A 14491-nucleotide genomic window follows, 5' to 3' on the forward strand; every position below is an offset into this window, starting at 1 on the left:
GGGGGGTGGTCCTCGTCCCTCACTCGTGCAGTGCTCTCTCACTCTCCTCAACCACAGTGAGGGGTCTCCAGGCCACTTGAGGAGCTTGCTCTATGTCCCCCAGCAGCTGGGAAACCCAGGGCACTCCCAGTGCCTCACTCAGGCCTGGAGCCCACATGGCTGCAGCCAGAGGACAGTGGTGGCCACACTAGGGTTAGCTGTGCTCACAGGTCCATCAGTACCAGGACAGGTACGGCCTCCCATGGACCAAGGTGGTCCCTGTGAGGAGAGCTGGCGTGGAGCTGAAGGCTTGAGGGGATACCAAGCAGCAAGAAGCTGGCGGTGGGCACAGACTGAGGGGCCATGCAGTGGCCCCTGGAATAAATCTGCATCTGCCTGGGCCAAGGGACCGGTGGAATCTCTGCAAAACCCATGGAAGTGCCATGAGAGGAAGAAGCATCTGGAGTCGGCACTGTGCCCGCACCGTTCTTGGCACCCAGACCCTGCAGTTAGCAAGCCGAGGAAGGTGGAGACCCTGCAGTTAGCAAGCCGAGGAAGGTGGAGAAACGCCCAGGGAGGGAGAGCGGCCAACACCCCTGCTCTTTCATCACAGGTAGTCAGGCCCCAGCTAGGGCGAGGGAAGGAGAGTTAATGCCAAAGCAGGTTTGGAGTTCTACTCTTACATGGAACCAGCCTTCTAAGGACCACGTTGGGACAGCCTGCGACTCCAAGTGTCTGTGGGAAAGTTACAGATGTGCCAAGGTTGTCACCAGAAGCAGGGTGCTTCCTGCCCTGCACAGATGGGGACAGAGCCCAGAGTGCTCTGGGGCCCTCAGGTGCATGCATCCTGCTTCTTCCACGTGTTGGGTACAGGTGACAACCAGTCCAGACCCCTGGGCTCAGCAACTGGCTCTGCCCCTTCCTCCAGGCATAAGATGGGGGGCGAGGGCGTGCACCCCAGTATCTGCACCTATAGGATGGGGATGATACTGCACACACATGCCCCCCCACCTCACAGGGTAGGTGTGAGGCTCACCAAGTGAGCACGTGGGATGGGCTTAGAACAGCGCCTGGTAGAGAGTATACCCTCAGTACGTGTTAGCTGCCGTTACTATTACGATTACTATTATTACCTTTGCACCCCTGTTTCCCTACCATGAACCAAGTGGAGAGGTAGGGCCTGGCAGGCCTTTGTAGACTGCCTTGACCTACAGGGTGTGGCAAAAGCAAGGCTATGTGACTTCTGAGGTGGGTCACACAGATGCCATGATGCTTTGAGGACATCCGCTTTCGGGGAGCAATGCCATGCAAGAGTTATGAGACTGCCACGCGGCAGGGGAGCCCAGGCCACACGGGAGGCCACATGTATGTTCGTGTTCTGCCCCAGATAACCAGCCAGCACCACGCATGTCCAGATGGTTCCAGCCCCCAGCATCAAGTCCCTCTCACCCTTCAAGTCTTTCCAACTGAGACCCCAGATATCGTGGAGCAGAATTTGGACAGGCTGTTTCCTGTCCAGATTCCTGACCTGCAAATCTATGCATAGAATAAAATGGTCGCTTTGTGCCGCTAGGTCCTGGGCTGGCAGGTTACGTGGCCGTGGTACCTGGCGCGGCTGGTGAGTGGTGAGCTGGAGCTGAGGTGAGGGCACTCCAGCCCCCTGTCCAGTGCTCTGCTGGCTGTGTCACGCTGCCCCTCCATCCGGTCAGCATCAGAGCCTGCCTCCGAGGGCCAGGAGCTAACATTCCTGAGTGCTAAGCGCGTGCCAGGCCCTATCTAAGGGCTTTTCCGGCCCAGCCTCAGCCCTGTGAAGTAAGCCTACGTGAAGTATTTATTCCTATTCCCATTTCACCAGTAAGAAAACCGAGGCTCAGAGGGGCTACGCCAATTGCCCAAGGTCCCAGAGCTAGGAAGTACGGGAGCCAGCCCTTGCACTCAGGTCCGCCTGACTCCAAAGCAGGGCTTTTACCCGCTGGGCCATAGAACAAGGAAGATGGAAAGGTGTGTCGGAGAGCAGTCCTGAAGGAAACTTGCGGCCCAGGGTGAGATTTTCCATGGACTTGCTTTGCTGCCAAGGAATCTTCAGAGAAAACCTGTCAGTTGGTTCAGCCACGTGGAGGTGGGGCTCCCAAGATCTGGAAATGTCTTCACCAGTTCCAAGGCACACACAAACATCACTTGCCCTCTCTTGGGGTCAATGTTCTTTATGATTTTTGCTCTCCAGGAAAATATTAGTTCATTTATATAAACTAAACATTACATATGGGGGGGCGGGGAATAGAAGACGTGGCATTCCTGGCCTTTTTTCTCCCCAGACCAGAAACTGAGAAGGTTTCTCCACTTCCCTTCTCACAGTCTGTCCATCTGTCGGTGCAGAGCTGCTGGCACAGCTGCTCCCCAGGGGTGGAGAGTGGGGCGCTGGGGCATCACAGCGACGGAGTGGCCCCCTGTCCCCTCACGCCTTCTGATGCCTGCCTCCCCCACTAAGGCGTGAATGGAGCCCAGGAGGGCAGGTCTTCGCCGGGTTCCGCCGGGGCCTGGCTCACAGCCGGCCCTGGCATGTGAAGCCTCGGGTAAACAGATGCCTCTTGGGGCCTTTCCTCGGCAGGTGTGGGGTGCCTGCTGGCTGGAAAGAGCCCAGAGCTGTAGGCCCAGCCCCCCACCCCAGGGAGCCGAGGGAGGCTGCGTTCCTCCCATTCCTGGGCCTGCAAGAGGCACATTCCTGTCCCCGATCTGGTCGGGCTCCTGCCACGCAGCCCAGTCTAATTGCCAGACGCAGAAGGCCTCCCTGGAGCTGCCCTCTGGCCCCGCCCCCCACGGGACCCCGCGGGTCCCCTCTGTCGTCTGAGGGTGGGAAGCCGGGACCACTGAGTGCGTCTGAAGCCTTCCAGACGTGCCCGGGCCCTCTGGTGATCAATGAAAACCTTAACATCCTGCTTCCAGGCTGGAGCCAGGGATTTGAAAAGTCAGTGCAGACGCTCCTGGGCGCCGGGGTCTGCCGGCCACACTGTGTGGAAACGCCGGCCTCAGCACTTTTCTGGGAGGAACGTGGAGTCAGCAGGCAGCCCGGGAACCAGGTGCCCACAGGGCCCTGCCAGGAGCCCAGAGACCAAGCACCCCAGGTGCCGGGCTCTGGGAACCCCGGGCTGGTGGGGAAAGCAGACACAGAGGGACAAAGAAGCTGCAAGAGGGTATAACGCAAGGTGGGCAAACTCTGGAAAAGGCCAGGTAGTGAATGTTTTAGGCTTTGCAGGCCATGCGGTCTCTGTCCCAACCTCAGCTCTGCTGTCGTAGTGGGCAAGCCGCCAACGTGCCCACGGCTGCGTGTGGCTGTGCTCCGATACAAACCAGGGTGGGCTGCGTTAGGGCCACGGTGTGCTCCTTGCCCACAGTGTAACAGGGGGTCTGACCTGGGGGGCGGGGGCGGGGCTGGGTGGAGGAGAGGCTTCCCTGGGGCCATGACGTTTTGCTAAGACCTGAGGAGTGATTCAGGTGACAGAGGCAGAATCATTAATGCTGACAATAGTACCGTCATCCTAATAAAGTTACACTCGATGAGTGTTTCACACACACGCGACCTCAGTACATTTGCACAGCTCACTGTGGGAGGTATGATTATGCCCGCTTTACAGATGGAGAAACTGAGGCTTGGCGGGTATGTGGGCTGTTCTGTCTGACCCTTCAGATGCATTCTTCGCCCTGCTTGGTGCCTGTGGGAGGCTGACCCCCGAGAGGCATCTCTTGGCTCCCTCACCCAGGCCTCCAATTGGGTTTGGCCGATGGATGGGAGGCTCTGGCAGCAGATGGGGTGGGAGGGCAGAGGAGAGAGAGGTCAGTGCATTTTTTTCTCCCCCCTCCTTCCTGCTTCACCCTCCGCTACCACAGCTCCTGCCAAGCTGACCGTCCTCTGCGACTCAGAGCTTGCCAGAGTGGGTAACATTTTTCCCCACCAGGTCCTTCAGCCTAGAGGCGCTGGGGGCCTCGCTATCCTTTGTGTGAAGTATTTATTCCTACTGCCATTTCACCTTCATTAAGTTTCTTCCGGTGAGTCATCCGGGGGCAATTCTGTTTCCTGCCAGGATTTTCTGACTGATGCTTGAGGTTAGCTAACTTGCTGGCTTCTGGTTTCACATGGCTAATACACAACGGAGCAGGTGGAGGTGATGGGGGATGGGACGGAAGGAGAGTCCAGGTGAACCTTGAGGAGGCTGGACCGGCGGCTGGGTCCCAGCTCCAGTACTGGTTTCCATCATAGGCAGGGGTCAAAAGTGAAAGCAGCTCCTCCTTTCTGGCCCCGGGCTCAGTGAGTGGTCCAGTCCTGGAGACCCCCAACTAGCAGTGTTAGTTTTCTGCGTCTGGCTCCTGTCTCCAACCTGGGGCACTGGGAGATGAATCTTCCAGCATGTTTGGAGGGTAGAAAGTGTGGCGGTGGGCACTTGTGAGCACCTGGGGAAGGCCAGAGATGTACGTGGTCATCCTGACAAGGTATATTACCCAGACAGGGTGCAGAGGCCTCTTATTCAAACTAATTTGGAGGAGACTCCGAAGGGCAGAACACTTTGTATTGGAGCCCACTCTCCGGCTCCGGAATTCTGGCATTCTCTGCTGAAGAAATAGTCTTGAGTGGTTAGAGTTTCCTATTGTTCCTTCTGTGGCCCTAAATGATTGCTTTAGAATCCTACTGCTACTTCCTACATCCCTCTGATGAAATCCCTGCCCCCCGTCCACCCCCTACCCAAGGTCAGGTGTAGCTGAGCGTCCGGAAGGAACACGGCCGACTGAGCGGGGGAAGGTTCTAGAACAGGGTCAGAGCTGAGAAGGCAGAGAAAGACCAGTGCCAGGAGCTTCCCTTCTGGTCACGTCTGCTGGTGGGTCATCTGCCACGTGTGGAAGGCAGTGGATGTGGGAGGAGACGGCAGAAGATATTTTCATATTAGGCTCATGGAACACGGTGAGAATCAAGCTCAGGCCAGCACTCTGACTGTCTCTTGAGGTGTGGACAGCAGCACTCCCAAGGCTGTGTGGATCAACCAGAGTCTCCCTCTGCTAAGTTACTGTGGGACACCCCACCACCACCCCAGGAGGGACTAGGGACAGGGTCCAACCTGCACAATGGAGCCAGGAGAGGCTGGGAAAGGTAAGGAGCCTAGAGAAAACCCTCAGGGCAGAGGCCTTGTTTGGGAGGGCTAGTGGGAGGCGGCACACACCACCTCTTGCGGCTCTGCGGTCCTGGGCCAGCAGCACTGCTGCACTGGCCTGGCTCCAGAAAGGAGAAAGAGTGGCTCGAGACATCGACAGGCTGGGGGTGGCACGACACCAGGCACAGCAGCCTGCGACAGCCACCCCCTCACCAAACACTCACTGCCTGTCAGACTCTACACTGCGTGCCTTCTGAATATCATTTCAATTTTGACGTTCCAGAGACTCTGGGATGGACGACTTATTATCCCCATCTTATAGGTAAGGAAACTGAGGCCCAGAGGGCATGAAGTGGCTTGTCCAAGACTGCAGTGGCCTAGAACCCAAGTTGGTGTCACCCAAGCTCAAACCAGGAGGAGGAAGTACCGTCAGACCCCCGCCCCCAATCTGGTCCCTCCCCAGGCAGCAGCAGAGCTCAGTCCCAGTGACGAGAGCTGGCTGGAATACGGATAAAAGGAAACTCACAGACATGACTCTGAAGCAGCTAACACCGCGTGCACACGTGGGCAGAGGGCTTTAAAGCGTGACCCTGCCCAGGTGGCACAGCCCTGCAAAGTGAGAGCTAGTATCACCTCCATCCTGTGGATGAGGCCAGTGAGGATCAGAGAGGTAAAGTGACAAAGCTGGAAACGGCATAGCTTGGATTTGACGTCAAAGCCTGGGCCCCTAATCTCTAGGGAACACTGTCAATATGTCAATAAAACTGATGCCCGAGGAAGGCGAGCCGTCTGTGTGTGGTGGGAAATACCCCAGGCATCCCACACACCCTTCCGGGGCTTGTCAACCCGAGCCTGGCGGTAGGCCCGATGACAAGGGTCCAGATGACTGGGAGAAGGTGCTGGGGTTTTCTCTATCCTGTGCATGCTCCCGGCTTGGGGTTCTGACCTTGCCTGTCTTAGGTCTCAGGCTCTTCCAGGGAGCCCCAGCCCAGAGGGGCCCCATGTGATCCGAAGCCTGGGCAGGCTGTAAGCAGGGACGCTGAGTCTGCCAGCCTGCAAACCGGACTCTGGCCTTTGGCTCCACAGGAAAGACCAACCCTGGCAGCCACGTTAGGGTTACTGGAGAGTCTGCCCCCACTTGAGGTGGCTACGATACCTGCAAGATCTTCCTTGGAAGAGACTAGTCTCGGGGAGCTGCTTCCTGGCTCAATTCTGAGCGACAGTCTGAAAACAAAGATTTTCAAAAGATTAGATGGGCTCTGGTGTGTCAGGGGGTGGGGAGCGGAAGCTAACATGTGCACGCTTGGAACTGAGAAGGTGGACTGCTGTTAAGGGCTATTAAAGTCACAGAACCCAGGAATACTCTGAGGTTGGCTCCAGATCACAGCCACTTCCTTCCAATGTCCCCAGGGGATTTCCATGACCAAAAGATAATGGTTAAGGAAGACACAGTAAACAATGTAATCATGGCCCATCATCTGCCGGGCACAGATGGCACAGTCTTCATTCTCAAGACAGCGCTATAAACTAGGAACACCATCCCCATCTTGTAGAGGAAGAAACTGAGGAGCATCGAAGTCAAGCAGCTTCCCCAGGATTCACAGGGCTAACAGGTGGCTGAGCAGGGGACCAGGGCTGTCTGACCCCAAACCCCAAACCAGGGCGTTTAATCATTAGACTGCACTCTCTCTCCGATGCCCCCAGAGAGGCCTGACGCAATGGTTATTACTATTTTTTAAAAGCACGGATTAAGAACTTCTGGGTGAAAATGACAAGAGTGAAGCCGGCTGCCAGACTTCTCCCTCACCCAACAAAACGAACAAACAACTATAAAGGCTCAGGAGTAAAAGAACTCACCAGCTGCTACTCAGCAAGGGAGGGGGTATAAACTGAAGCCATGAACTTCAGAAACTCGTAGCCAAGAAAAGAAAAAGTGGCTCCTGGAGTGTAACCAAGAGTCCTAACACGGTGCGGCTCCTATCCTGCCCTCTGAGACTTCTTGGTGGGTCTGAGCGGGAGGCCTTCCCTTTCCCTCTTCTGACTGGCTGCAGGTTCTGGAGAGAAACGGATGGGCCAGGTGGATAGTGTAGGGAACACTCTGATGGAAGCGAAGCCTCCATGGCGGTGGGGTGGGGGGCGGGGGATGATCCAAAACCTGAGGGTATCCTTTTCTGGAATGGGATACAGCCCGAAACTAGGTGGAGGAAACCCTGTTGTAGGCCTTTCGATAGAGCCGCTGTCTGTAATAAAACAGACCGCTTGCTCTCTGCCTCCATGGAGCCTGAGCCCTGCGTCCCCCCGCCAGCTGCACGAGAGGGCAGAGACTGAGAAGCCTTGGGCCTCACAGCACAGCAGGAGGCAAACCAGCCCCTCTCACACAGGGGAGCAGGGTCAGACGTTGCCTCCCTTCATGAGAGCCGTGGAATATCCAGATGGAGCCTCTCACATGGAAGCAAGATGAAAAGAAACGGCGTGGCAAACGCTACAAGTGTCCTCTCAGGAAAAAGGGAAAGAGGAGAGAAGAGAGCATTGTCCAGATTCCCCAGCCTAGAAGGCAGCCCCGAGGCACACGAGGAAATTCCCCACGTCCTTTAGAACTCGGGCTGAATAAAACAAAACCCGAAAAATGAGATGAGAACACAAATGGGTAAGATGAAAGGGGAGACTGGAAACCTAGGGGAACAAACAAATCAAGGACTGAAACAAGACAGGACCGGAGGAATACCAGAGTAGAAACAGACCATCCCAGTGACTGTCGATGAAGAAGATGGAGATTATAGCCATTAGAAAGAAGCTGATGGATTTGGAAGGCAGAACATCCAACATATGGATTCCTGGAACGCTGGAAAGAGAAAAGCCAAGAAATGGCACAGAAGTAGTCAAAGATAGAAGCCAAAAGAATTCCTCTGTAATGAATAAAGAGCATCCCTGTTCCAGGGAAATCTGGTACACAACCCTCCACTCCGAGGCATTCCTCTTGTGAAGCTTTTGAACCGCAAGGAATTCTTCACCCACCAGGTAGACAAAACAAGTTGCTTATAAGAGGGAAAAAACAGACTGGCGTGAGATTTGTCTACAACAGCATCCAGTGCCAGCAGGCAGTGAAGCAGCTCTGCGTGTCCTGAGGGAGGGAAGCAAAGGAGTCCAGCAAGTCAGATGCAAATGTTTTCATGAAAGAGACCGGAGGACTCTTTCGAAAGTGTAGGACTTTCGAAAAACCTACTTCATGACGAAACCCGGCTAAATAAGGGATTGATTTAAAATAAAGACTCCAGGACTGGAGAAGTGACAGGTGGTAAGAATTGAAAATGTTTCAAAACACGAAATAGTAGGAATTATGATTCCTGAACATGATGTGTATGTTATAAACTTGGATGACGTAGAAATAAGAAGATAACTCACAAGGATTTGGAAGATGGTGCAGTGGAGGTGAAGGAGGGGGGAGCTTGCTAATGATCTCATCTTTCATGATCAGAGTCAACGGACTCTGCTCACCATGGAAATCTAGTTAAAACGGAACTTAGGCACTCCAACCTCTTCATGTTTTTCCTGACCTCTTTTGTTAATCTTAGAAGGCCCTTTTAGGAAATAATATCTCTTGTGGTGGAGAAATATTTATTTGAAGAGCAGCAATTCCTTATGTTTTATTTCAGTTCCTTTTTTCTGGTTAAATTAAAGTAAATACTTTTAATTAAAAATAGCAAGTGTGGTACAATCCAATTTTAATAAATTCTATGCTTGTACCCATCCACCTATCCATCCTTCTCTCTCTCTCTCTCTCTCTCTCTATATATATATATATATATATATATGTACTTTTATGCATAGAAAAATGTCCAAAATAATGTTCACTTGATGCCAACAGTCAGGCTTTCTAAGTGGTAGGAATTTGGGTAATTTTTCTTAAATAAAATAAAATAGACTAAAGGCTGAGGAAAACAAAGCACTGGTTGGGCTCCTTGGCCCAACGTCTCCAAAGCAGGTCGGGGCAACGTCATTAAGGTAAGAGCTAAGCCTGCGTCCTCTGGGGTGGGGACCAAGTCTCGGGAAGGTGAGTTGGGCCAGGGAGTGTGGGATGCTCAAGCAGAGTCACAAGTCCTGTGCGTCCCGTGTCACTCAGAGCCAGGGTCTTCTGGGAAGGGATCCCCTCAGTGGTCTGGGCACGGGGCGAGAACGCAGCCTTCCTCCCTGGGTTTGTCCACTTGGACCACAACAAAGGGCCTTTGTGAAATCCAGGCATTAGGTGCTGGGGGTGTTCAATGTGCTTCAGAACAGAAGGCATTATTACTCACAACCTGCAGCTTGTCCAAGGATTATCTCACGGCCAGAAGTATTTAGAGACCATTTTTCGCCTTAAAGGATATTAGTGTAAATGAAAAACTACTGTCTCCTTAACCGCATTATTGGCACATGAATGGAAAATATTACCCCCGATCCTAAGCGGGAATGATTTCCCACTCCGGGGTACCCTTTTCAGGAACAGCAAATGCTTTGTAAGTAAAAATGAGCAATTTGTGGCAAACGTAATTTTAATGGTAATCTCTGGCCTTTATTTATTGCTGTTATGATTATGTAACAGATCAAAATGTATTATATTCTATTTTAACAATATATTGTACAATACCAACTGAAGACATTATGTTTATGTTCCTAAAGATAGCCAATCATTAGAACCATGTGGGGAGCTTTGAAAAAATACAAATTTCCAGACCCTGCCCCCCCACCCCCAACACACACACCTGGATGGCTAGAAGGCTTCCTAGGTGTCTCTGATCCACAGCCAGGGCTGAGATCCACTCCTGCAGAGGTGGCAGGTGAAAAACCTTGAACAGCCATTCCCAAGGTCTTGGTGAGTGAAAAGGGGTAACCTGGGGTGTCTCTAGTGGCCACAGCTCTCTACAGTTTCCAGTGACTTTAATGAAGACCAAATCATCAAGCTGATCAAATGTTTAGACACAAAACCGGAAGAGATTTAAAAATATATTGGATAGCAGGATTCAAAGGGATCATGCATGGTTTACTGGAAGCAACCAGTAAGATGAGATTTAAAAGAATACATGTAAAGTTGACGTTTAGGGGGGAAAATGATCAGTTACAAGACGGCTGAGACTTGCCTCCATCGTATATCAGGCCATATGAAAAGTCCTGAGGCTCTTAGCTGACCTCAAGCTCAAAGTGAGCCAAGAAGACATCCAATCAATACGGCAGACAGACGCAACGTGAAAAATCTTCCTTCTGCCTCTAAATACATAGAAATGTTGGATAAATTCCCAGCTGCCACAAAAGAAGAAAGAACTGAAAGCCAGAGCAGGCGAGTGGAAGATGAGGCCAAAGGGCCCACAGGGGTCTTCATGGGAACTGGGCCTATTCCACACGGGCTGCATGGGATGGAGACGGGGCCTCAGCCAGCGCCAGATGGCAAGAGTCCAGCAGCAAGCTGGGGCCCCAGGGAGCTGCCTCGTGCATGAAACAGGCCCTCGGAGAGCTCTGTTTGGCAGCCTGGAGATGTGGCTAGAAAGCTGTCCTTCCGCTCAGCGCTGAGTGGGGGCAGGCACTCCTGACCTGGAGCACTAAGCCTGCACCACACACAGCTGTGGAGCCCAAATTCATTCACGCTGCCCACTAGAGAAAGCCACGCTGAGAACTTGACAGAACACCCTCCTCGGCCCGGTGGCGCCTGTGGGGCTGGGGCGGGTGGGAGGAGACACTCAGCAGCCCTGCTGTGGGCTCCGTGGGGTCAGAGGTCACCTTATGCACACGTGCTTGGGGGGAGGTGCCGGTGCAGCCGCAGTGACCTTCCATTAGCCCTGCAGGGGGCTGGGGGCACTCACTTGTAGTTGTCGTCTTCCACAAACTTCTGGAGCTCTTCAATGTAGCGCACGGACTTCAGGTACTTCTGCACGTGGGGCAGGGTTGTGAGGTGGTCTGGAGGAGGAGGACAAAACCCAGGGGCTTCAGTCTCTCCCCATCCCCAGGCCCCCCATGAGAAGCTCCTTAGGGACTGAGACATATATTCAGTCTTTCAACAGTTGCTTATGATCCCTTAGGCCGGGCCTGTGCTGGGCCCAGAGGGGTCCCTCAGGAAGTGCCCCCCAGATGGCAGGGCCACAGACACCACACCCTGAGGTCACCACAGTTCCTTGGCTGGGGAAGGATGGGTCTTGGGGCAAAGATGGCCTCCAGCGAGGTGTGTGTGCCCTAAAACAGGTCTCCACTGGAGTAACTGGCCAAGCCTCTCATGCTTGCCCAGCCCCGTGTGACAAGAATGCAAGAAGGAACGGACGCCATCCAGCCTGGTGTGCAGGCCCAACCCAGATCCTGGCACAGCCTGAGAGTCTGGCCCACGAGCTGGAGCTGCTGCACCCTGAGAGGAAAGGGAAGGGCCTAGACGCTTGAGCGCCTCTTCTGTGCCAGGCTCTGCACCCAGTGATCTCTAGAAGCCATCTGCCTCAGCCTTTGCACCTGCCTCATTTCGGGCAGTAAGATGTCAACTGCACACAGGAGGAAGCCGTGGCGACTTGCCATGTCACACTGCTGAGAAGTTTTGACCCCAGGTCACCTGCGGCCTCGGCCACACTGCCCTGTCTCTCTGTCCCGGGGTGACTGACGTCAGGTGCCCTCCCCAGACCGTCACAGTCACTGCACTCTTTCTGAGGGGGCCGTAAGCCCTCCGTGATGCGCTCTGCCATTCGTTCCCCACAGGGTGGGACAGACCAGTTAAGGAGAGAGGTTGAGGCAGTGGAGGACGCTGTGGAGAGGAGTGGAGAAAGGGTGGGAAAGGGCCCTCGCTTTCCCGGGGGGTGGGCGGGTGCATCCGGGTGCCGCGAGGAGCCCCTGATGGCTCTGCCTCGTAACTGTGAGACTCTCAGCAGGTCATTCTCTTTCTCTAGGGCCTCGGTGTTCTCGTCTCTGAAATGGGGATAATGACCCCTGCTTCACGGAGCTGACGATGGGGAAGGGGCAGGGGAACATAATGGTAGTAAGAGTGAGCATTTCCTGAGCTCTAATGAAATGCTGGGGTGGGCTAAGGGCTCTGCACAGTCATGTCCCCATCTTTACTATGAGAAAAGTTCAGACTTAGGACAAAGTGACTTTTCAGGAGGCGGAGCCAAGACGTGAACCCACATCTGTCTGACCCCAAAGCTGTGTATGTAATTGCTCTGCTGGCCAGCAGGACCAGTGTCGAGGTCCTTGAGTGGAAAGGGCACTGGGAACACAGTCCCCTCCCTGTTCCTCTGGGCAGAAGAAGAGCTGGTCTGGAAGTGCGGGCGCTTGTAGGGGCGGCACTCATGAGCGGACCTTTGGCTTGTGTGGGCCCCCCTGCAGTGGCCTTACCACATGGAGGCTGTTGGTTTCTCCCACCCTACGTACTGGAGGTGGTGTTGCTCTCTTCCTTGTCCCGCTTTGCTGCTTCCAGACTTTTACTCTCCCCCATCCTGTGAAAACCTGCTCCAAGGAGGCACACTCCTGCAGCTCGGCCACCCTCCCCCACTTCTCTGCTGACTTCTGCCGCCTGACGCCCTGGTCACTCAGGCCCATTCCTGGAGGGCCGGGGCACCTGGCTCCCAGTCAAGCCCCATCCCCCACCATCCACGTGGACGGCCCATCAGCATTGCCAGCAACACCTCCTCCAACCATCTCAGATGCCCACCATCACAGTCACCCTTTGGATCTGGTCACGTGTGGCAGAGCCTGGCCAGTTGTTGACCAAGTCATTTCCCTGTTCCCTCTAGGCCCGCAGCTACGTTGCATTCCTGGCCTCCCTCGGCAGAAGTGATGAGCACCGCGTGCAAGTCTGGTCCATACTCTGGTATGATTCTCTCTCCTTCTGCATCTTCCAGCTGGATGTAGAGGTCAGTGGAGGACTCGGGGCCATGGGACATGGCAGAGCCACGAGATAGAGGAGCCCAAGTACCTGAATCTGCTTGGAGGAGAGCCACCCAGGAGGTGCCCACAAAGCTCTTCATGAATGAAGGACCTGGGCTCTGCCACTCACTGGACGTGTGACCTTAGACAAGTGACTACACTGTCTTCAGCCTCAGTCTCCTCATCTGTGATACAGAGATGGTAACATCTAGTTTGCATAGTCTCTGAAGATCAAACATGCTTATAAAGGATCCAGAACGTGTTTGATACTCAAGATATCAAAGTGAAGAGCTTTGTGGAGGCTACCTGGTTTCTAGAGCTTTCTCACTGATAAGGTGCGGGACCCAAATTTCAGTGATGTAAGATTTCACAGTTCCAACAACCAGGGGTACTAACCGTAGCTGCAGGAAACTTGTAAATCCGCAATTATTCGGAGAATATTGTTCATCTGATTGGATCTTTGTTCGTTTTCCATGATGCTGCCTGAGGCAGGATATGCAGAATCAATGTAGATTAAATCCAGAAGATAGATGCCTAAAATTAAGGAAGATATTTAATGATGGTAGGTGTTCACCATAAATCAGAACAAAATGGCACAAAACAGAACTGCTGTGCTAGAAGGTATAGGGTGACATGGAAAAATGTGGTATGATTTGGACTTCAATTCCAGTCCTGACTACTAACTCTTCGCACAGACTGCTCAACTTTAAATCAAACATCTGAGCAACCACCAAAATGAATGCTGGCAAGATTCTAGCATTTCTAGTTCATACACTCTGCAGCAACAAGGGTTATTACCTGTAACCCAACTGGAAAATAACAGGACACGAAAGGGATGAATGAATGCTTGTGTTTTTTACCAACCACTGCAGTTTAATAGGTCTAAGTTGTCATATCCAGGAGAACACTGTCTGAATTCAGTTTTTCATTTATTCACTTAGCTGTGTGTCTACTTGTTTATCTATCCGTCCACAGATACACATACACACACCCCAAATCATAAATTAAAGAACAAAAGAAGAAATCGAAAAAGCAACCGTCCTTGGTACAAAGAATTAAGGCTAGACAGAGAATTCTCCCGAGGGTGCTTAATAAGAAAATAACGTGTGATATGAAAACATTGCTGTGATGGGCCAGCGCGGAGCCTCAGCATGGTCTCATGGCATCACCCCAGGGGGAATTCGGGACAAGCCACCTGGCCAGGGATGAGAAAACAGGACTGGCTGTGTGGTGTGGCCCAGCTGACTGGCTTGCTGCAGGGTCGCACTTTAGTCTCTCTGGAGATGTGCATGGACAACGGGTGACATATCCTTCCAGCAGCCCCCCATGAGTACTGCCGCTACACCGTTAATATTGGTGGAGTTGAGCAGGAGTAGTGATGTAAAGTAGAATTTAAGGCAGAAAACATTGAACAAGGCAAAGAGGAGTGATTGATATTAATGAAAGGCACAGTGGATTGAGAAGATCTAATGATAACTAACTTCTATGCATAAAGCAACATTGCACCA

General features: G+C 53.1%; 1 protein-coding gene across 23 annotated transcripts in view; it reads right to left on the minus strand.

Annotated features, from left to right (window-relative positions):
- RALGPS1 (Ral GEF with PH domain and SH3 binding motif 1) overlaps nucleotides 1-14491 on the minus strand; it is a 283690-nt gene that overhangs the window by 36545 nt on the left and 232654 nt on the right. For 22 of the 23 annotated variants that reach the window (XR_004350480.1, XR_004350479.1, XM_032635811.1 and 19 more), the window contains 3 exons: nucleotides 13380-13517; nucleotides 10949-11042; nucleotides 6274-6341 (listed from right to left, as the gene is read on the minus strand). Coding sequence is in view for 21 of the 23 variants with exons in the window: in XM_032635811.1 (XP_032491702.1) it covers nucleotides 6274-6341; nucleotides 10949-11042; nucleotides 13380-13517 (300 nt within the window). In the remaining 2 variants the exon portion in view is untranslated. Of the gene's footprint in view, nucleotides 1-3745; nucleotides 4426-6273; nucleotides 6342-10948; nucleotides 11043-13379; nucleotides 13518-14491 lie in introns of those variants that run through there. The other variant, XM_032635823.1, reaches the window with a different exon arrangement.

The sequence above is a fragment of the Phocoena sinus genome, chromosome 6 (genome assembly GCF_008692025.1).
Source record: "Phocoena sinus isolate mPhoSin1 chromosome 6, mPhoSin1.pri, whole genome shotgun sequence".
Taxonomy (NCBI): Eukaryota; Metazoa; Chordata; class Mammalia; order Artiodactyla; family Phocoenidae; genus Phocoena; species Phocoena sinus.